At 50.1% G+C, this 20,862-nt stretch overlaps 1 protein-coding gene and 1 long non-coding RNA gene across 2 annotated transcripts in view; one reads left to right on the top strand and one right to left on the bottom strand.

Annotated features, from left to right (window-relative positions):
- Positions 1-20,862, bottom strand: part of LOC144603184 (uncharacterized) — a 497,022-nt gene that overhangs the window by 393,741 nt on the left and 82,419 nt on the right. The gene's annotated exons all lie outside the window — the stretch shown is intronic.
- LOC144603174 (flotillin-1-like) overlaps positions 1-20,862 on the top strand; it is a 57,932-nt gene that overhangs the window by 28,170 nt on the left and 8,900 nt on the right. Inside the window, exons 3-9 of the mRNA XM_078416342.1 lie at positions 5,236-5,311; positions 6,227-6,317; positions 9,171-9,314; positions 11,266-11,385; positions 11,490-11,585; positions 16,897-17,049; positions 19,949-20,130. Of these exons, the coding sequence (XP_078272468.1) occupies positions 5,236-5,311; positions 6,227-6,317; positions 9,171-9,314; positions 11,266-11,385; positions 11,490-11,585; positions 16,897-17,049; positions 19,949-20,130 (862 nt within the window). The remainder of the gene's footprint in view (positions 1-5,235; positions 5,312-6,226; positions 6,318-9,170; positions 9,315-11,265; positions 11,386-11,489; positions 11,586-16,896; positions 17,050-19,948; positions 20,131-20,862) is intronic.

The following is a 20,862-nucleotide window of genomic DNA, read 5'->3' as shown; positions in this document are numbered from 1 at the left end:
GCAGGTCTCGGGGAGAACGTGCAAACTCCGTACAGACAGCACCCGTAGTCGGGATCGAACCCGGGTCTCCGACACTGTGGCATGTTTATTTGTGTGTGTACGTGGGAGAGTCGGTACAGCAGGAATCACTTCGAGCAGCCATTTGTGAAGGAAAGAACTGCAGATGCTGGTTTAAAGCGAAGATAGACATGAAATGCTGGTGTGACTCAGCGGGACGGCAGCATCTCTAGAGAGAAGGAGTGAGTGACGTTTCAGGTTGAGACCCTTCTTCAGGACTTCTCCCCAGTGGTGCAGGAGGAGGCCATTCGGCCCTTCGAGCCAGCACCACCATTCAATGTGATCATGGCTGATCATTCTCAATCAGTACCCCGTTCCTGCCTTCTCCCCATACCCCCTGACTCCGCTATCCTTAAGAGCTTTATCTAGCTCTCTCTTGAATGCATTTAGAGAATTGGCCTCCACTGCCTTCTGAGGCAGCGAATTCCACAGATGCTGCCTGTCCCGCTGAGTTACACCAGCATTTTGTGTCTATCGACAACACAGATGAGCCAAAACATTATGACCACTGACAGGTGAAGTGAATAACATTGATTATCTTGTTGCAATGGCACCTGTCAAGAGATGGGATATATTAGACAGCAAGTGAACAGTCAGTTCTTAAAGTTGATGTGTTGGATGCAGGAGAAATGGGCAGGAGTAAAGACCTGAGCAACTTTGACAAGGGAAAATTGTTATGGCCAGACGACTGGGTCAGAGCATCTGTGAAACGGCAAGGCTTGTGGGGTGCTCCCGGTCAGCAGTGGTGAGTACCGACCGACAGTGGTCCGAGGAGGGACAAACCACAAACCGGCGACAGACAGGGTGTTGGGCGCCCGAGGCTCATCGATGCACGAGGGCAACGAAGGCTATCCCGTCTGGTCCGAACCGACAGAAGGTCGACTGTGGCACATGTCACAGGAAATTTTAAATGGTGGTCATGGGAGGAATGTGTCACAATACACAGTGCATCGCACCCTGCTGCGTATGGGGCTGCACACGGAGGACCAACAGCATATTAGGCAGGTTGTCGTAATGTTTTGGCTCATCGGGTCATAATGTTTTGGCTGATCGGTGTATGTTTGGGGCAGTTACTTTTGAGGCTTTGTGGAGCAACAGTGGCGTGCAACCATCTTGAAGCGCATCGAATGACAAAGCTGGCAGTGTTGCTGAAATCCTTTCCCTTGGCCTTGGGGTTTTGCTGTGCCAATTAACATAGAATGAAGAGCCTGCATTCATGCCTTGCACAATGCCAGGATATCCTGAAGCCGTTTTTGAGCCAAATTCGTTAGAAGCCAAATTCTCTCAATGCTGGAAATAAAATCATGGAGTCTGAGATGTGGAGACGGCCAACGTGTCCCGTCTGCACTAGTCCCGCCTGCCCGCATTTGGCCCACATCCCTCCAACAAGCCAAGTCTGACACCCGCTACAATAAGCCGGCCCCCCCTGACATCAGTCCGAAGAAGGGTCTCGACCCGAAACGTCACCCATTCCTTCTCTCCTGAGATGCTGCCTGACCTGCTGAGTTACTCCAGCATTTTGTGAAATAAATACCTTCGATTTGTACCAGCATCTGCAGTTATTTTCTTACAATAAGCCTTCCGCACTACGGAAGGCTGGATAAATCCAATGAGGTCTCCACTAACTCTTTCTCCAGCTGCTTTTACTTACCAACAGGCACAACTGGAGATCACCTTTGAATCATAGAGTCATAGATTGATACAGGTGGAAACAGGCCCTTCAGCCCAGCTTGCCTACACCGGCCAACATGTCCCATCTACACTCGTCCCACCTGCCCGCATTTGGCCCATATCCCTCTAACCCTGTCCTATCCATGCACCTGCTTAAATGTCTCTTAAACGTTGCGATAGTCTCTGCTTCAACTACCTCCCCCAGCAGCCTGTTCCACACACCCACCACCCTTTCCGTGAAAGAGTTACCCGTCAGGTTCCTATTAAATCTTTCCCCCTTCACCTTAAACCCATGTCCTCTGGTTCTCGATTCCCCTACTCTGGGCAAGAGTCTACCCGATCTGTTCCTCTCATGATTTTAGACACCTCCAAATCTCAAACAGATTTTGTACAAATAGACAATAGGTGCATGAGTAGGCCATTCGGCCCCTCAAGCCAGCACCACCATTCATGGCTGATCATTCTCAATCAGTACCCCCTGACTCTGCTATCCTTAAGAGCCCTATCTAGCTGTGAAATGTGTCTATCAAATGTGAAATTAAATCCAATATTAAAAGGGGGAAATGCCATTAATAGAAACATAGAAAATAGGTGCAGGAGTAGGCCATTCGGCCCTTCGAACCTGCACCGCCATTCAATATGATCATGGCTGATCATCCAACTCAGTATCCCGTACCTGCCTTCTCTCCATACCCCCTGATCCCTTTAGCCACAAGGGCCACATCTAACTCCCTCTTAAATATAGCCAATGAACTGGCCTCAACTACCTTCTGTGGCAAAGAATTCCACAGATTCACCACTCTCTGTGTGAAAAAAAACTTTCTCATCTCGGTCCTAAAAGACTTCCCCCTTATCCTTAAACTGTGAGCCCTTGTTCTGGACTTCCCCAACATTGGGAACAATCTTCCTGCATCTAGCCTGTCCAATCCCTTAAGAATTTTGTAAGTTTCTATAAGATCCCCCCTCAATCTTCTAAATTCCAGCGAGTACAAGCCGAGTCTATCCAGTCTTTCTTCATATGAAAGTCCTGCCATCCCAGGAATCAATCTGGTGAACCTTCTCTGTACTCCCTCTATGGCAAGAATGTCTTTCCTCAGATTAGGAGACCAAAACTGTACGCAATACTCCAGGTGTGGTCTCACCAATGCCCTGTACAACTGCAGCAGAACCTCCCTGCTCCTATACACATATCCCCTCGCTATGAATGCCAACATACCATTCGCTTTCTTCACTGCCTGCTGCACCTGCATGCCTACTTTCAATGACTGGTGCACCACGACACCCAGGTCTCGCTGCATCTCCCCTTCTCCTAATCGGCCACCATTCAGATAATAGTCTGCTTTCCTGTTCTTGCCACCAAAGTGGATAACCGCACATTTATCCACATTATACTGCATCTGCCATGCCTTTGCCCACTCACCTAACATATCCAAGTCACGTTGCAGCTTCCTAGCATCCTCCTCACAGCTAACACTGCCCCCCAGCTTCGTGTCACCTGCAAACTTGGAGATGTTGCATTCAATTCCCTCATCCAAATCATTAATATATATTGTAAATAGCTGGGGTCCCAGCACTGAGCCTTGCGGTACCCCACTAGTCACTGCCTGCCATTCTGAAAAGGACCCGTTTATTCCTACTCTTTGCTTCCTGTCTGCCAGCCAGTTCTCTATCCACATCAATACTGAGCCCACAATACCGTGTGCTTTAAGTTTGCATACTAATCTCTTATATGGGACCTTGTCGAAAGTGTTCTAATGTTCAGAGGAGTTGGACATCATCCTGCCCGATCTCCCCACCTTTGTTCCACGCCAGCACAGACTCGTCGATCATTTTACTGAACATCTCCGCTCAGTCCGCCTAAACCTACCTGATCTCCCGGTTGCTAAACACTTTAACTCCCCCTCCCATTCCCACACTGACCTTTCTGTCCTGGGCCCCCTCCATTGTCAGTGAGGCCCAGCGCAAATTAGAGGAACAGCACCTCATATTTTGTTTGGCCAGCTTACACCCCAGCGGTATGAACATTGACTTCTCTAACTTCAAGTAACCCTTGCTTTCCCTCCTCCTTCCCAGTTCTCCGACCACTCTGACTGTCTCTGACTACATTTTATCTCTGTTTGCTTCTCCAAGCTAACAATAATCTATTCTACATTTTCTTTGATCTCGATCCCATTTGTCCTGTTTTTTTCACACCTTGCACTTACTTATCTATGTATCTCCCTCTCCCCTGACTTCAGTCTGAAGAAGGGTCTCAACCAGAAATGTCATCCATTCCTTCTCCCCAGAGATGCTGACTGTCCCGCTGAGTTACTCCAGCTTTTTGTGTCTATCTTTGGTTTAAACCAGCATCTGCAGTTCCTTACTACACATTTGTTCCACGCCATCCTGACTCAGAAATTTAAAAGAGAGTTAGATGGAGCTCTGGGGGCTAGCGGAATCAAGGGATATCGGGAGAAGGCAGGCACGGGTTACTGATCGTGGATGATCAGCCATGATCGCAATGGATGGCGGTGCTGGCTCGAAGGGCCAAATGGCCTCCTCCTGCACCTATTTTCAATGTGTAAATATATCAGTATCCCTTCCTCGTCGCTGAGACAATAGACAGTAGACGCAGGAGGAGGCCATTCGGCCCTTCGAGCCAGCACCGCCATTCAATGTGATCATGGCTGATCATTCTCAATCAGTACCCCGTTCCTGCCTTCTCCCCATACCCCCTGACTCCGCTATCCTTAAGAGCTCTATCTAGCTCTCATGAATGCATTCAGAGAATTGGCCTCCACTGCCTTCTGAGACAGAGAATTCCACAGATTTACAACTCTCTGACTGAAAAAGTTTTTCCTCATCTCAGTTCTAAATGGCCTTATTCTTAAACTGTGGCCCCTGGTTCTCGACTCCCCCAACATTGGGAACATGTTTCCTGCCTCTAACGTATCCAACCCCTTAATAATCTTATACGTTTCGATAAGATCACCTCTCATCCTTCTAAATTCCAGTGTATACAAGCCTGGTCGATCCAGTCTTTCAACATACGACAGTCCCGCCATTCCGGGAATTAACCTAGTAAACCTACTACGCTGCACGCCCTCAATAGCAAGAATATCCTTCCTCAAATTTGGAGACCAAAACTGCACACAGTACTCCAGGTGCGGCCTCACCAGGGCCCTGTACAACTGCAGAAGGACCTCTTTGCTCCTATACTCAACTCCTCTTGTTATGAAGGCCAACATTCCATTGGCTTTCTTCACTGTCTGCCTGTTCCCATATTGCAACAGATAACAGAGGATAGACACAAAAGGCTGTAGTAACTCAGCGGGACAGAAGGATGGAATGGGTGACGTTTCGGGTCGAGACACAACAGAGTGTTGTCTGGAAACTCGGCCTCTGGTTGTCTGGATACTTGGATACTCTGGATACTCGGCCACTGGTGTCTCTCCACGACAATCATTGTGGAGAGGCATCAGTGCCCTACCCCTCCAACCCCCAACTCATCTCTCCCATCTGTTTCAGGTTTCTGCCGTTCTCCGCCGGTGATGATCGCTGGAGGCCGAGTGTTTGTCCTGCCCTGCATCCAACAGATCGAGAGGTAATATCTCGTGAACGGCTGAGTCAATAGTCAATTTATTTGTCACATACACATAAATGTGCAGTGAAATGAAAGATTACCCACAGTCCAACAATAAGACCAATAAAAATATGCAATAACACATACAATCATAAACCAACACCAAACAAAAGAAACATCCATCACAGTGAGTCTCCTCCAGTCACCTCCTCACTGTGATGGAAGGCCAGAATGTCTTTTCTCTTCCCCTGCCGTCTTCTCCCGCGGTCAGGCTGTTGAAGTTGCCACGTCGGGGCTCCCGACATTGAAGCCCCTGCCGGCCGGAGAAAATCCTGCGGCCTATTCCAGGCCGCGCCGGATGGTTAAAGGTCCGCGGCGGGCCGACCCAAGCCCCGCGGTTCAGGGCGGGCGAAGACGCTGCCGCTGCCGGAGCTCCCGATGTCGGCCCCCACCCAGGGGCCTGCGGGCTTCCGACGTCCACGCGGCCCACGGCCGAAGCCTCCGGAGACGAGTCGCAGCCGCTCCCGCAGCCTCCGAAGGCAGCCAGCGCCGCAGATGGTGAGTCTGGTCCGCGGGCTCTGCGAACCAGAGCCCAGGTGGTCCCAGGTGGAGGCCGCCAGCTCCAGGTGCATGGCCGATGGTAGGCCGCAGCGTGAACGGAGACAGGGCCCAGAAACAAAGGTCGCGTCTCCGTTCAGAAGAGACAATTTTACAGTTTTACAGTTCCCCACATAACGCACAACCACAAACACTACATCATATCTAAACACTACAATTAAGACAAAAAACAACAAAAAGCACAAAAGACAAGCGGATTGCAGGCAAGCCGCAGCTGCAAGGGCACCAGAGTCGACCCTGATGGGCCGAGCGGCACAATTCTACTCCGATCGCTTGTGAATCGTGAGGGTCCCTAACAAACTCTCCTCTTCCCGGCAGGATTTCGCTGAGCACCCTGACGCTGAATGTGAAGAGTGAGAAGGTGTACACCCGCCATGGTGTCCCAATCTCCGTCACCGGCATCGCTCAGGTACGGACCGCAGGCAGCCTTCCTTTCAAGCTGGGACCGGCAGAAGCTCTAGCAACCAAACGGCACCGTGGCGCAGCGGCAGAGTTGCTGCCTCACAGCGCCAGAGACCCGGGTTCCATCCCGACCATGGATGCTCTCTGTACGGAGTTTATACATTCTCCCCGTGACTAAAATTTCTCTAACTCCAAGGAACCCCCACATTCCCCCCACTCTCCTTCCCTCCCCCACCCAATTTATACTGGCTTCAAAGTCGTCTTGTGGAGTCTCATTGTCTGTAAGTCATTTTCACCTAGCCCACAGCGAACAATGGCCTGTCTCCTTTATCATCACTACCTTTTTGCATATCTTTCCTTCAATTGTTCCACATCTCTATACCACCGTCTATATCTCTCGTTTCTGACTGAAGAAAGGTCTCGACCCGAAACATCGCCTGTTCCTTTTCTCCAGAGATGCTGCCTGACCCGCTGAGTTATTCCAGCTTTTTGTGTCTATCTATGAATTATAAATAAATCCTGTTTGGCCGTTTCCAACCTGGGACGCTAACTACCTCCTTAGTGTAGTCTTTGCACTAATGGACCGCATTCTCTGATAGTGGCGGCTTCTAACTATATCTAAGGTTGAATTAAGGCCTTTGCATCGAGACCTGGCAATCCATTAATCAATGTTTGGCTCCAGTTAATACAGCGACCAGCCCTCCCCAGCCTACTGCACGTCCATTACACATTTCCATTACAAGTTATGCCCACGTGAGTCAGCCTTTCTTTCAATGACCCAGGTAGGTGCAGGAGTAGGCCATTCGGCCCTTCGAGCCAGCACCACCATTCAATATGATCATGGCTGATCGTCCAAAATCAGTACCCCGTTCCTGCTTTTTCCACATATCCCTTGATTCCGTTATTTCGAGGAGCTAAATCTAACTCTCTCTTGAAAATATCCAGTGAATTGGCCTCCACTGCCTTCTGTGGCAGAGAAAGTTTTTCCTCATCTCTGTCCTAAATGGCCGACCCCTTATTCTTAAACTGCGACCCCTGGTTCTGGACTCCCCCAACATCGGGAATGTTTTTCCTGCATCTAGCCTGTCCAATCCCTTAAGAATTTTATATGTTTCTATAAGACCCCCTCTCATCCTTCTAAATTCTATGAATGCAAGCCCAGTCGACCCATTCTTTCACCATATGTCAGTCCTGCCATCCCGGGAATTGACCTGGTGAACCTACACTGCACTCCCTCAACAGCAAGAATGTCCTTCCTCAAATTAGAAGACCAAAACTGCACACAATACTCCAGGTGAGGTCTCACCTGGGCCCAGCACATCTGCAGTGGGACCATCCCGCTCATTGTGACTGAGGGCAAAAATTCAGTGGAAATACTGCAGTAAGGCAGGCCTCGTCTGTTAACATCTCTGGTCCATAGCTTTGCTTTGCACCACAGCAAATGGTGGCCGCTTAGAGCAGCACAAAGATCTCTAATCAGATTTTTAGATTTAGAGATACAGCGCGGAAACAGGCCCTTCGGCCCACCGAGTCTGCGCCGCCCAGCGATCCCTGCACATTAACACTATCCTGCACACACTAGGGACAATTTACCCAGTCAATTAACCTACATACCTGTACGTCTTTGGAGTGTGGGAGGAAACCGAAGATCTTGGAGAAAACCCACGCAGGTCACGGGGAGAACGTACAAACTCCGTACAGACGGCGCCCGTAGTCAGACAGGGTTGTGGAAAAAGGGCAGGAGAGGTGACTTAAGGAGTCACAATCCTACTGCATTTCCTCTTTTGTGTCGGGAGCGGAGAAGAAAGTGGGATAACGTAGAACTAGTGTGAACTGGGGCCTGGTCTCCGTGGGCCAAATGGCCTCTTTCCATGCTGTATTCTAAACTAAACAAAATCAGCTACACTAAACTAAACAAAGCTATGTTAAGCTAAACTAAGCTGAGCTAAGATAAACGGAAGTAAACAGCGGCACGGTGTAGCAGCGGTAGAGTTACTGCCTCACAGCGCCAGAGACCCGGATTCGATCCTGACTATGGGTGCGATCTGTACGGAGTTTGTACGTTCTCCCCTTATCCCACGTGGGTTTTCTCCGGGTGCTCCGGTTTCCTCCCACACTCCAAAGACGTGCAGGTTTGTGGGGTACAGTCTGAAGAAGGGCCTCGACCCGAAACGTCACCCATTCCTTCTCTCCAGGGATGCCGCCTGACCCGCTGAGTTACTCCAGCATTTTGCGATACCTTCCATTTGTACCAGCATCTGCAGTTATTTTCCAACACAGTTTTATGGGTTATTTGGCATGGTATAAGTGTAAAATGTCCCTAGGGGAGTGTTGATTTGCGGGGATGGTGCGGACTATGTTGAAAGACTGGAGCGACTAGGCTTGTTTCCACTGGAATTTAGAAGGATGAGAGGAGATCTTATCGAGACGTATAAGATTATTAAGGGGTTGGACACGTTAGAGGCAGGAAACATGTTCCCAATGTTGGGGGAGTCCAGAACAAGGGGCCACAGTTTAAGAATAAGGGGTAGGCCATTTAGAACTGAGATGAGGAAAAACGTTTTCAGTCTGAGAGTTGTGAATCTGTGGAATTCTCTGCCTCAGAAGGCAGTGGAGGCCAATTCTCTGAATGCATTCAAGAGAGAGCTGGATAGAGCTCTTAAGGATAGCGGAGTCAGGGGGTATGGGGAGAAGGCAGGAACGGGGTACTGATTGAGAATGATCAGCCATGATCACATTGAATGGCCTCCTCCTGCACCTATTGTCTATTGTCTATCTCTGAACTAAACTAAACTAAACCAAGCATTTCCTATGTTTCTCTCCTAACGGGACGTATCCCGCGTGGATCTCTTGCCTACAGGTGAAGATCCAGGGGCAGAATAAGGAGATGCTGGCTGCTGCCTGCCAGATGTTCCTGGGGAAGTCCGAAACCGAGATCGCTCAGATTGCCCTGGAAACGCTGGAGGGCCACCAGAGGGCCATCATGGCTCACATGACCGTGGAGGTAGGTTTTAACCCCCCCCCCTGTCTGTCTCCACGATCCCTCCAGCACTAACCACCTGGCCGTGTGGGAAGGAACTGCAGGTGCTGGTTTAGACTGAAGATTGACACAAAATGCGGCCAAGGTGACGCAGCGGTACGGTGGTGCTGCCTCACAATGAATGCAGCGCCGGAGACCCGGGTTCCATCCTGACTACGGGCGCTGTCAGTACGGAGTTTGTACGTTCTCCCCGTGACCTGCCTGGGTTTTCTCCGAGTTCTTCGGTTTCCTCCCACACTCCAAAGATGTACGGGTATGTCGGTTAATTGGCTTGGTAAATGTAAAAATTGTCCCTAGTGGGTATAGGATAGTGTTAGTGTGCAGGGATCGCTGGTCGGCGGGGTCCCGGTGGGCCGAAAGGGCCTGTTTCCACGCTGTATCTCCAAACCGAAGACTTCCCTAGTTGGCCACGACTCACAACGAGTCCAATGGTGGCACAATTGGTAGGACCGCTGCCTCACAGCGCCGGAGACCCTGGTTCGATCCTGACCTTCGGCGGAATCTTCTGTGGAGTTTGCATGTTCTCCGTGTAACCGTTTATGTTCCCTCTGGGTACTCCAATTTCCGCCCACGTCCCAAATATGTTCGGGTCTGCAGGTTACTAGGTCTCTGTAAAATAGACGCAAAACTGTAGGGAGTGGAAGGGGAAAGTGGGATCAAACAGAACAAGGGATTGGGAGTTCAATGTTCGGTGTGGACACAGTGGGCCGAAGGGCCTGTTTCCATGCTGGATCTCATAGAGACGTATAAAATTATAAAAGGACTGGTCAAGCTAGATACAGGAAAAATGTTCCCAATGTTGGGGGAGTCCAGAACCAGGGGCCACAGTCTTAAGAATAAAGGGGAGGCCATTTAAAACTGAGGTGAGAATGAAACGTTTTCACCCAGAGAGTTGTGAACTTGTCGGAATTCTCTGCCACAGAGGGCAGTGGAGGGCAATTCACTGGATGAATTTAAGAGAGAGTTAGATAGAGCTCTAGGGGCTAGTGGAATCAAGGGATATGAGGAGAAGGCAGGCACGGGTTACTGATTGTGGATGATCACAATGAATGGCGGTGCTGGTTCGAAGGGCCAAAAGGCCTCCTGCACCTATTTTCTATGTTTCTATCACAAAACTTTTTTTTTAACGGTTAATGCACAGATGAATAGGAGAGGATAGGTGCAGAGGGAGATGGGCCAAACCGGGGCAGGTCGGTCTAGTGTAGATGGGACATCTTGGTTGGCATGGGCAAGTTGGGCCGAAGGGCCTGTTTCCATGCTGTGTGGATCTATGACTCTATAAATATGGCAAAGCGGTCAAACTACTTCTTGCGTTTGAGGCAACAGAAGTTATGAAGCTGCTTCTGCTGTCTCTGTTTGTTGTCGTTCGCTTGACTGAGGTCGATTGACAGGGCTCACCACGGGGAGGTCGACAAACTAAATATGTTTGGAAGAGATGGTGAGACAAGGGAACCAATACGTCTCAGTGGTTGCTGCACTTTGGGAAGAAAGGCTCAGAGGACAGAGGAGCTTTGAGAGTCATAGAGTGATAAAGAGTGGAAGCAGGCCCTTCGGCCCAACTTGCCCACATATGTCCCAACTAGAGTAGTCCCACCTACCTGCGTTTGGCCCATATCCTTCCAAACCTGTCCTATTCAATTAGGTAGACACAAAATATTGGAGTAACTCAGCGGGGACCGGCAGCATTTCTGGATAGAAGGAATGGGTGACGTTTCGGGTTGAGGGCCTTCTTGACTGAAGAAGGGTCTCGACCCAAAAGATGCTGCCTGTCCCCGCGGAGTTACTCCGGCATTTTGTGTCTATGTTTGGTGTAAACTAGCATCTGCAAATCCTTCCTGCACTATCCAATTTGGTACTGTAACTGTCTGGGTTCTTTCTCATTGCTCCCCTTGGGTTTTCTTCTTTCTCCCCCCAGGAGATCTACAAAGATCGCAAGAAGTTCTCAGAGCAGGTGTTCAAAGTGGCTTCCTCTGACCTGCTCAACATGGGCATTGGCGTGGTCAGCTACACACTGAAGGACATCCATGACGACCAGGTAAGGCTGGAGCACTCGGGTCCTGATAGGACCACCCCTCTGCCATCAATACAGCCGGGTACACGTTTGAAGCACTGCCCCTTAACATATACATGTCTTCACAGGGTTACCTGCACTCGTTGGGAAAATCCCGCACAGCACAGGTGCAGCGGGACGCCCGGATCGGAGAGGCCGAGGCCAAACGGGATTCCGGCATCAAGGTGAGAGCTTGGAAGCGGGACGCTGCAGTGGGTGGTTGCAGTGCCGGCGGGAATAATCGGGGCGGCGGAGTGGCCAAGATGTGAGAAGCTGGGGCTTTGGAGGAGAGGAAAGTCTCGGTAGGCTGAAGGCGGAGGGAGGAGAGAGAGAGAGAGAGAGAGAGAGATGTCAATAAGCAAAGGGGATTGTTGGCTTGGGATGGTCCAAGCAGAAGGGAGAGATTGGGTGTTGGCGGGGAAGATGGTGATGGGGTGTTGGGGTAGGTGATGCTGACTGTGATCTTTGGGGCGGTGGAGCGGGAACTTGGAGAAGGAGCCAGGAGCCAGGATGGAGGTGGGGAGGTGAAGGAACAGGGGAGATGGTGATGGGGTGTTGGGTCGGTGATGCTGACAGTGACAATTGGGGGCGGTGGAGTGGGACCTTGGAGAAGGAGGAGGGGTGGAGAGTGAGGGGTGAGGGAGAAGTGCAACAAGCAAGGGGAGTGTTGGCCTGGGGGTCCAAGAACAAGCGGGAGAAAGGCTTGTACACACTGGAATTTAGAAGGATGAGAGGGGATCTTATCGAAACGTACAAGATTATTAAGGGGTTGGACACGTTAGAGGCAGGAAACATGTTCCCAATGTTGGGGGAGTCCAGAACCAAGGGCCACAGTTTAAGAATAAGGAGTAGGCCATTTAGAACGGAGATGAGGAAAAACCTTTTCAGAGAGTTGTAAATCTGTGGAATTCTCTGCCTCAGAAGGCAGTGGAGGCCAAGTCTCTGAATGCATTCAAGAGAGAGCTAGATAGAGCTGTGAAGGATAGCGGAGTCAGGGGGTATGGGGAGACGGCAGGAACGGGGTAATGATTGAGAATTATCAGCCATGATCACATTGAATTGTGGTGCTGGCTCGAAGGGCCGAATGGCCTCCTCCTGCACCTATTGTCTATTGTAACGGTAGAGATTGGGGTTGGCGGGAAAGGTGTTGATGGGGTGTTTGTTTGTTTATATTTAATTTCGAACATGTAAAACAAAAAAAGATAAAAACAAAACAAAATAACAATAAAATGAATTGAACGATAAACCTATTCACAATTCAATGAATAAATTCTCATATACAACACAATTTAAATCTTACATGTTCGAAAAGGAGTAGAGGTTTCCCCCAACACCCCTCCCCCACCCCCACATAAAACAAACCAGAGAACATTAACACAAACGTTTTACAACTAAAAATAACAAAGGACAGACAGACCGTTGGCGAGGGTGACGGCGCTACCCGATATATATGTCACAAAAGAAAGTGCACGATTTTCTTTGCATTTGTAGTGTCATTCAGTCCATATCTTCAAAGGTTTATTAGTTCTGTGCATTTCTAACATGAGCAAGTGTCGGAAGGAACTGCAGGTGGTGGTTTCAACCGAGGATAGACACAAAAAGCTGGAGAAACTCAGGGGGTAAACAGCATCTCTGGAGAAAAGGAATGGGTGACGTTTCAGGTCGAAACCCTTCTTCAGACAGGGTCAAACATGAGTATGTTCTCTCTACCACTGCCACCCATGATATTTAGTGAATGACTAGAACAAGTGTGCCCGTTCAAAGCGGGCCCGTTGGGCCCGTCCCCACACCCCCCATTTTCTCCTCCCCCAGCCCCACTCTTACTCTCCCCACACCCTCCCCTTGGGCGGGGAGGGAGTGGTGGAGGGAGGGAGGTGTTGAGGATGGAGGGGGGGAGGGTGATGAGAGATGGGGCGGTATTTGTGGAGGGGGGAGAGAGTGAGGGGGGAGGGGGAGGGGAGGAGGGAGGGATGGGGGAGAGGGGAGGGATATGGACCTCCCCTTTTCCCAGTACCCCTCTTTCCCCCACCACCAATTACCCTCCGCACTACCCCTGTTGTCCCATTCCCCATTCTCAGACCCCCCCCCCATCTTCTCTCCCCCAGACACACTCTTAGCATCAGTTAAAGGCCCGGTAGGGGGGGGGGGGTGCGGGGGATCGGATCAGTGAAAAGTCCGGGGGGGGGGGGGGGGGGGGGGTGCAGGAGATCGCATCATTCAAAGGCCCGGGGGGGGGGGGGGGGGGGGATAGCTGGGGGGGGGGGAGCGCATTAGTGAAAGGTCCGGGGGGGGGGAGAGAGCATCAGTGAAAGATCCGGGGGGGGGTGGATAGCGGGGAGAGGATCTCCCGGGTGTGGGAGAGAGGAGAGAAGCAAGGGGAGAGAGGGGCATAGACGCACAGCAGCGCCACGCTGAAAGCCTTCAATAAATCAGTAGGAGGGGGGTGCATGGGCATTTTGACGTCACACGCTGAAGGCCATGGAAAAGACGGCTGGAATTTTTTTTTAAAAACTAAAACCTCTGTAACTTAAAAAATATACGACCGAATCAAATAAAAATATCATTTTCCAGCAGCGTTCAGCGTGGTGATTAAGGCGGTGCAAACATCGTGGCGCTACGGTTGACCGTTTTTGCCGAAAATCAGCCGAAAAAATGAGAGATTTAAAAAAATGACTTTTAAACCTCTGTAACTTAAAAAATATACGACCGAATTAAATAACAATATCATTTTCGGCAAGCGTCCAGCGGTGTGATTAAGGCGGTGCAAAAATTGTGGCGCTACGCCTCACCGTTTTGCAGAAATCAGCCGAAATCACTGTTACAGATATACATACAAGTCAGAGTTTTAGTAAGATTAGATGAAAGGCCTGGATAGAGTGGATGTGTAGAGGATGTCTTCACTAGTGGGAGAATCTAGAATTAGAGAGCATAGCTTTAGAATAAAAGGGCATACAGAAAGGAGATTCTGATTCTTTAGTCAGAAGGTGGTGAATCTGGAGGGATGATCTTATGGAGGTGTACAAGATAATGAGGGGAAGTGATAGGGTGAGTCTTTTACTCAGAGTAGGGGAATTAAAATGCAGGGGACGTAGGTTTAAGGTGAGAGGGAAAAGCTTTCATAGCAACTTGGACAGATTTTCACATAGAGGGTGGAGGGCACATGGAACGAGCTGCTAGAGGAGGTAGTTGAGGCAGGTTCTGGAGGAAGACATTTGGATAGGTACACGTAGAAAACGTTACAAGGGATATGGGCCAAGTGCGGGCTGGTGGGACGAGTGTAGATGGGACATGTTGATCTTGGGCGAGTTGGGCGGAAGGGCCTGTTTCCGTATTGTATGATTCCATGACTCTTGTCAGGTGTTGGCGTACAGGAAAAGACACAAGTTGCCGGAGCAACGCAGCGGGTCAGGCAGCTTATCTGGAAAACATGGATAGGTGATGTTTCAAGTCAGGACGAAGCAAAGATACTAGAGGAACAAGATGGACCACTCCGTTGAAGTCGCGTATACTGAAGTGTAGTACGCAAAGGAGCAATTTTAGTAGGCAAAACCCGCTGTTCGTTATGTATGCCTCTCGCAGTGTAATCAGTGTTTTGGGGGTACAGTGTGTGTGATGATACCATTAAAATGCAGAATATATCTCATCTATCAATTCACAGATTTTTGATATTTTTCTTTTAAAATGTTTCTGCAAGTTTCTGCCTACTAAAATGGCGCTGTGACGTACTATGGTTTTTAAGGTCGAGTGGCCTATCTTGTTCCTCTAGTATCTTTGGGTAGAAGGATCCCAAACCTGAAACGTCACTTTCGCGTGTTATAACATATAACATATAACAACTACAGCATGGAAACAGGCCTGTCCGGCCCTACCAGTCCACGCCGACCATTCTCCCTGACCTAGTCTCATCTACCTGCACTCAGACCATAACCCTCTAATCCCCTCTTATCCACATACCTATCCAATTTACTCTTAAATAATAAAATCGAGCCAGCCTCCACCACTTCCACCGGAAGCCCATTCCATACAGCCACAACCCTCTGAGTAAAGAAGTTCCCCCTCATGTTACCCCTAAACCTTTGTCCCTCAATTCTGAAGCTATGTCCCCTTGTTGGAATCTTCCCCACTCTCAAAGGGAAAAGCCTACCCACGTCAACTCTGTCCGTCCCTCTCAAAATTTTAAAAACCTCTATCAAGTCCCCCCTCAACCTTCTACGCTCCAAAGAATAAAGACCCAACCTGTTCAACCTCTCTCTGTAGCCCAAGTGCTGAAACCCAGGCAACATTCTAGTAAATCTCCTCTGTACCCTCTCCATTTTGTCGACATCCTTCCTATAATTTGGCGACCAGAACTGCACACCATACTCCAGATTCGGCCTCACCAATGCCCTGTACAATTTTAACATTACATCCCAACTTCTATACTCGATGCTCTGATTTATAAAGGCAAGCATACCAAACGCCTTCTTCACCACCCTATCCACATGAGATTCCACCTTCAGGGAACAATGCACAGTTATTCCCAGATCCCTCTGTTCCACTGCATTCCTCAATTCCCTACCATTTACCCTGTACGTCCTATTTTGATTTGTCCTACCAAAATGCAGCACCTCACACTTATCAGCATTAAACTCCATCTGCCATTTTTCAGCCCAACCTTCCAAAAGGCCCAAGTCTCTCTGTAGACTTTGAAAATCTACCTCACTATCAACTACTCCACCTATCTTAGTATCATCTGCATATTTACTAATCCAATTTGCCACACCATCATCCAGATCATTAATGTAAATGACAAACAACAGTGGACCCAACACAGATCCTTGGGGCACTCCACTAGACACTGGCCTCCAACCTGACATACAATTGTCAACCGTTACCCTCTGGTATCTCCCATTCAGCCATTGTTGAATCCATCTTGCAACCTCACTATTAATACCCAACGATTTAACCTTCTTAATCAACCTTCCATGTGGAACCTTGTCAAATGCCTTACTGAAGTCCATATAGACAACATCCACAGCCTTGCCCTTATCAATTTCCCTGGTAACCTCTCCGGAGATGCTGCCTGATCTGCTGAGTTTACTCCAGTAGATAGACCCAAGACAATGGAGTAACTCAGCGGGTCTGGCAGCACCTCTGGAGAAAAGGAATAGGTGACGTTTCGGGTGAGAGCCTTCTTCGGACTGGGAGTCAGGGAGGTTCTCCAGAGATGCTGCCTGACCTGCTGTGTTACTCCAGCAGGTAGACACAAAACAATAGACAATAGGTGCAGGAGGAGGCCATTCGGCCCTTCGAGCCAGCACCGCCATTCAATGTGATCATGGCGTTGGAGTAACTCAGGCAGCATCTCTGGAGAACGTGGATAGGTGACGATTCGGGTCGAGACCCTTCTTCAGATGCCTTTTTTCCCCCCCCCCAAAGCAGCGCTTTTGCTTTCAATGCAGCAAAGCTTCCTGAACCTCAGACTGACCGCTTTCCTCCACTATCCCCCTTCGACAGGAGGCCAGGGCGCAGCAGCAGAAGGTCTCGGCGCAGTACGTGAACGAGATTGAGGTGGCCAAGGCCCAGCGCGATTTTGAGGTGAAGAAAGCCATCTACGACACCGAGGTGAACACCAGGAAGGCTGAGTCCGACCTGGCCTACCAGCTGCAGGTACGCAGGGATAGGGCGGCCCACCTGGGTCAATCCCTGGCCGTTGTGGTCAGCAGATGAGGCGCCAGGGTCAGGCGGAGGTGACCTTCCGCCCAAGATGGACACGCAATGCTGGAGTCACCCAGCGGGGCAGGCAGCATCTCTGGAGAGAAGGAATGGGTGACGCTTCGGGTCGAGTGTGAAGAACGGTCTCGACCCCAAACATCACCCATTCCTTTCCTCCAGAGGTGCTGTCTGACCTGTAAAATTCGTAAGGGGTGGTACAGGCTAGATGCAGGAAAAATGGTCCCGGTGGTTTTTTTTAGATTTAGAGACACAGCGCGGAAACAGGCCCTTCGGCCCACCGGGTCCGCGTCGACCAGCGATCCCCGCACATTAACACTATCCTACACTCACTAGGGACACTTTTTTTTTAATTAAAAAAAAATTTTTTTTAAACATTTGCCAATCAACCTACATACCTGTACGTCTTTGGAGTGTGGGAGGAAACCGGAGATCTTGGAGAAAACCCACGCAGGTCAAGGGGAGAACGTACAAACTCCATACAGACAGCACCCGTGGTCAGGATCGAACCTGAGTCTCTGGCGCTGCATTCGCTGTAAGGCAGCAACTCTACCGCTGCGCCACCGTGCAGCCACCACGTTGGGGAGGGGGGGGGGTCCAGCACCAGGGGTCATAGTTTAGGCCATTTACGACTGAGATGAGGGAAAACCTTTGCACCCAGAGTGTTGTGAATCTGTGGAATTCTCTGCCACAGAAGGCAGTGGAGGCCAATTCACTGGCTGTATTCAAGAGAGAGAGTTGAGAGTTCAGACAGAGACTCAGGGGAGAGGGAGACGTGGAGATGTCTAAGGGTAAGGTGTGGTACAGAGAGGTCAAAGATAGAGGAAAATGGAGAATGGACCATTGTTATCTGAGGGGAAGTTGGCCACGAAGTGTACAATCAGTATAATTTAACCAGGTGAACAATCAAACTAGTCAGAGAACTTGGATGGGGGAAGGAATAAAGAGAGAGGAAAAGCAAGAGTTACTTGAAGTTAGAGAAATCAAAACATATAACGCTGGGGTGTAAGCTGCCCAAGCGAAATTTGAGGTGCTGTTCCCCCAATTTGCGCTGGGCCTCCCTCTGACAACAGAGGAGGCCCAGGACAGAAAGGTCAGTGTGGGAACGGAAGCGGAGAGTTAAAGTGTTGAGCAACCGGGAGATCAGGTAGGTTTAGGCGGAGTTGCTCAGCGAAACGGTCGCCGAGCCTGCGCTCGGTCTCGCCGATATGCGGGAGTCCACACCCGACACCGCGGACGCTGTAGATGAGGTTGGAGGAGGTGCAGTCGAACCTCGGCCTCACCTGAAAGGACTGTCGTGGTCCCTGGACAGAGTCGAGGGAGGAGTTAGAGGGACAGGTGTTGCATCTCCTGCGGTTGCAGGGGATGGTACCCTCTGATCGTGCCGTACATTATGTTTAAGGAAATTATGATCTATCAGCTTCACGAGAATGATCCCGGGGATGATTGGATTATCGAACGATGAGCGTTTGACAACACTGGGCCTGTACTCGCTGGAGTTTAGAAGGATGAGTGGGGGACCTCATTGAAACTTACTGAATAGTGAAAGGCCTGGATAGAGTGGACGCGGAGAGGATTGTTTCCACTAGTGGGAGAGTCTAGGACCAGAGGGTGCAGCCTAATAACAGGACGTACCTTAAGAAAGGAGATGAGGAGGGATTTCTTTAGACAGAGGGTGGTGAATCTGTGGAATTCATTTCCACGTATGGCTGTGGTGGCCAGGTCATTGGGTAATTTTAAAGGGAGGTGGGGTCTGTTTCGGCGCTGTTTCTAAAGTAAATTTTTGGAAAAATCACCTTCTTGAGTCGAAGATCTTTTCCATTGTTTATAGTGAATGAATAGGCAAGAATATTTGGAAGACCTGGTGGTGGGACAATGGAATGGAGTTGGGCGAGGGGTGGGAGTTGGGACCAATGGATGGGACCAAATTGAGCTGGTTCTAGACAACTTGCGATACGATACATAGAAACATAGAAAATAGGTGCAGGAGGAGGCCATTTGGCCCTTTGAGCCAGCACCGCCATTTATTGTGATCATGACTGATCATCCACAGTCAGTAACCCGTGCCTGCCCATATCCCTTGATTCCGCTGGCCCCTAGAGCTCTACCTAACTCTCTTTTAAATCCTTCCAGTGAATTGGCCTCCACTGCCCTCTGTGGCGGAGAATTCCACAAATTCACAACTCTCCAGGTGAAAAAGTTTTTTCTCACCTCAGTTTTAAATGGCTTTTCTTTATTCTTCGACTGTGTGGCCCCTGGTTCTGGACTCCCCCAGCATTGGGAACATTTTTCCTGCATCTAGCTTGTCCAGTCCTTTCATAATTTTATACGTCTCAATAAGATCCCCTTCTAAACTCCAGTGGATGCAAGCCCATTCTTTCCAATCTTTCCTCGCATGACAGTCCCGCCATCCCGGGAATTAGATAGGGGGAAGGGGAGACAGAAGGGGGGAGGAGTTGTACAGTTTGATAGCCACAGGGAAAAAGGATCTCCTGTGGCGTTCTGTGCTGCATCTTAGTGGAACCAGTCTGTTGCTGAAGGTGTTCCTCAGGTTGACCATTGTGTCATGGCGGGGTTGAGCTGTATTGACCAAGATGCTTGCAGATAGACACAAAATGCTGGAGTAACTCAGCGAGACAGGCAGCATCTCTGGAGAGATGGAATTGGGTGATGTTTTGGGTCGAGACCCTTGGAGCCTGTCCAAGATTCTCCGCCGTTCGAGGAGCATCCTCCCCCTCCAAGAAAGACCATCTCCAGTGAAGCTAACAGCCATCAACTAAACATTCCAACCCCTCCTCTCCCCGCCTCGTTCCTCCCCACCCTCCCTGCCCCACAGGTGGCCAAGACCAAGCAGCAGATCGAGGAGGAGAAGATGCAGGTGCAGGTGGTGGAGCGGACCCAGCAGATCCAACTGCAGGAGCAAGAGATCCTCCGTCGCGAGAGGGAGCTGGATGCCCAGGTGAAGAAGCCGGCGGAAGCCGAGAGATACCGCCTGGAGAAGCTGGCCGAAGCTGAGAGGTAACGTTCCCCCCTCCCCCACTAGGGGCGCCAACTATCTCACTCCCAATTAAGGGACAAGGTGACGTCACCTCAGGTGACCTCACCCAGCCAGCGGCCACGTGCGCTCACCTTACCAATGGCGGCCGGCTGGCGGGTTGCTATGCAACCTTCATTAGGCGGCGCCTGGGCCTCTGGACCTACACTGTCTGGGCCTACACTGTCCGGGCCTACACTGTCCGGGCCTACACTGTCCGGGCCTACACTGTCCGGGCCTACACTGTCCGGGCCTATACTGTCCGGGCCTATACTGTCCGGGCCTACACTGTCCGGGCCTACAGCACCCCCCGGGCCTAATATGGGACAAGGTCGTGACAAACCAATTTAGCCAAAAATACGGGATGTCCTAGCTAATACGGGACAGTTGGCAACCCTATCCCCCACTCTCCCTGGTAATGCTTCCAAGATGGCGCCCAACCCAGCGTGCTAGCCACAGAAGCAGATCAGAAGGTCAAACGTACTTGGACCCGAGGCCACAGCCTCAGAATAAAAGGATGTCCTAGGTTATAGGAGCAGAATTAGGCCATTCGGCCCATCAAGTCTACTCTGCCATTCCATCATGGCTGATCTTTCCCTCCCTCCTAACCCCATTCTCTGCCTTCTCCCCGTAACCCTTGACATCCGCATTAATCAAGAATCAAATTTATCTCTGCCTTATATCTGCCTTGTAATATGTGATATCTGCACCAGTCA

This window comes from Rhinoraja longicauda, chromosome 19 (genome assembly GCF_053455715.1).
Source record: "Rhinoraja longicauda isolate Sanriku21f chromosome 19, sRhiLon1.1, whole genome shotgun sequence".
Taxonomy (NCBI): Eukaryota; Metazoa; Chordata; class Chondrichthyes; order Rajiformes; family Arhynchobatidae; genus Rhinoraja; species Rhinoraja longicauda.
The sequence above is the reverse complement of the archived record's forward strand: the minus strand, read 5'-3'. Positions and strand labels throughout refer to the sequence as shown.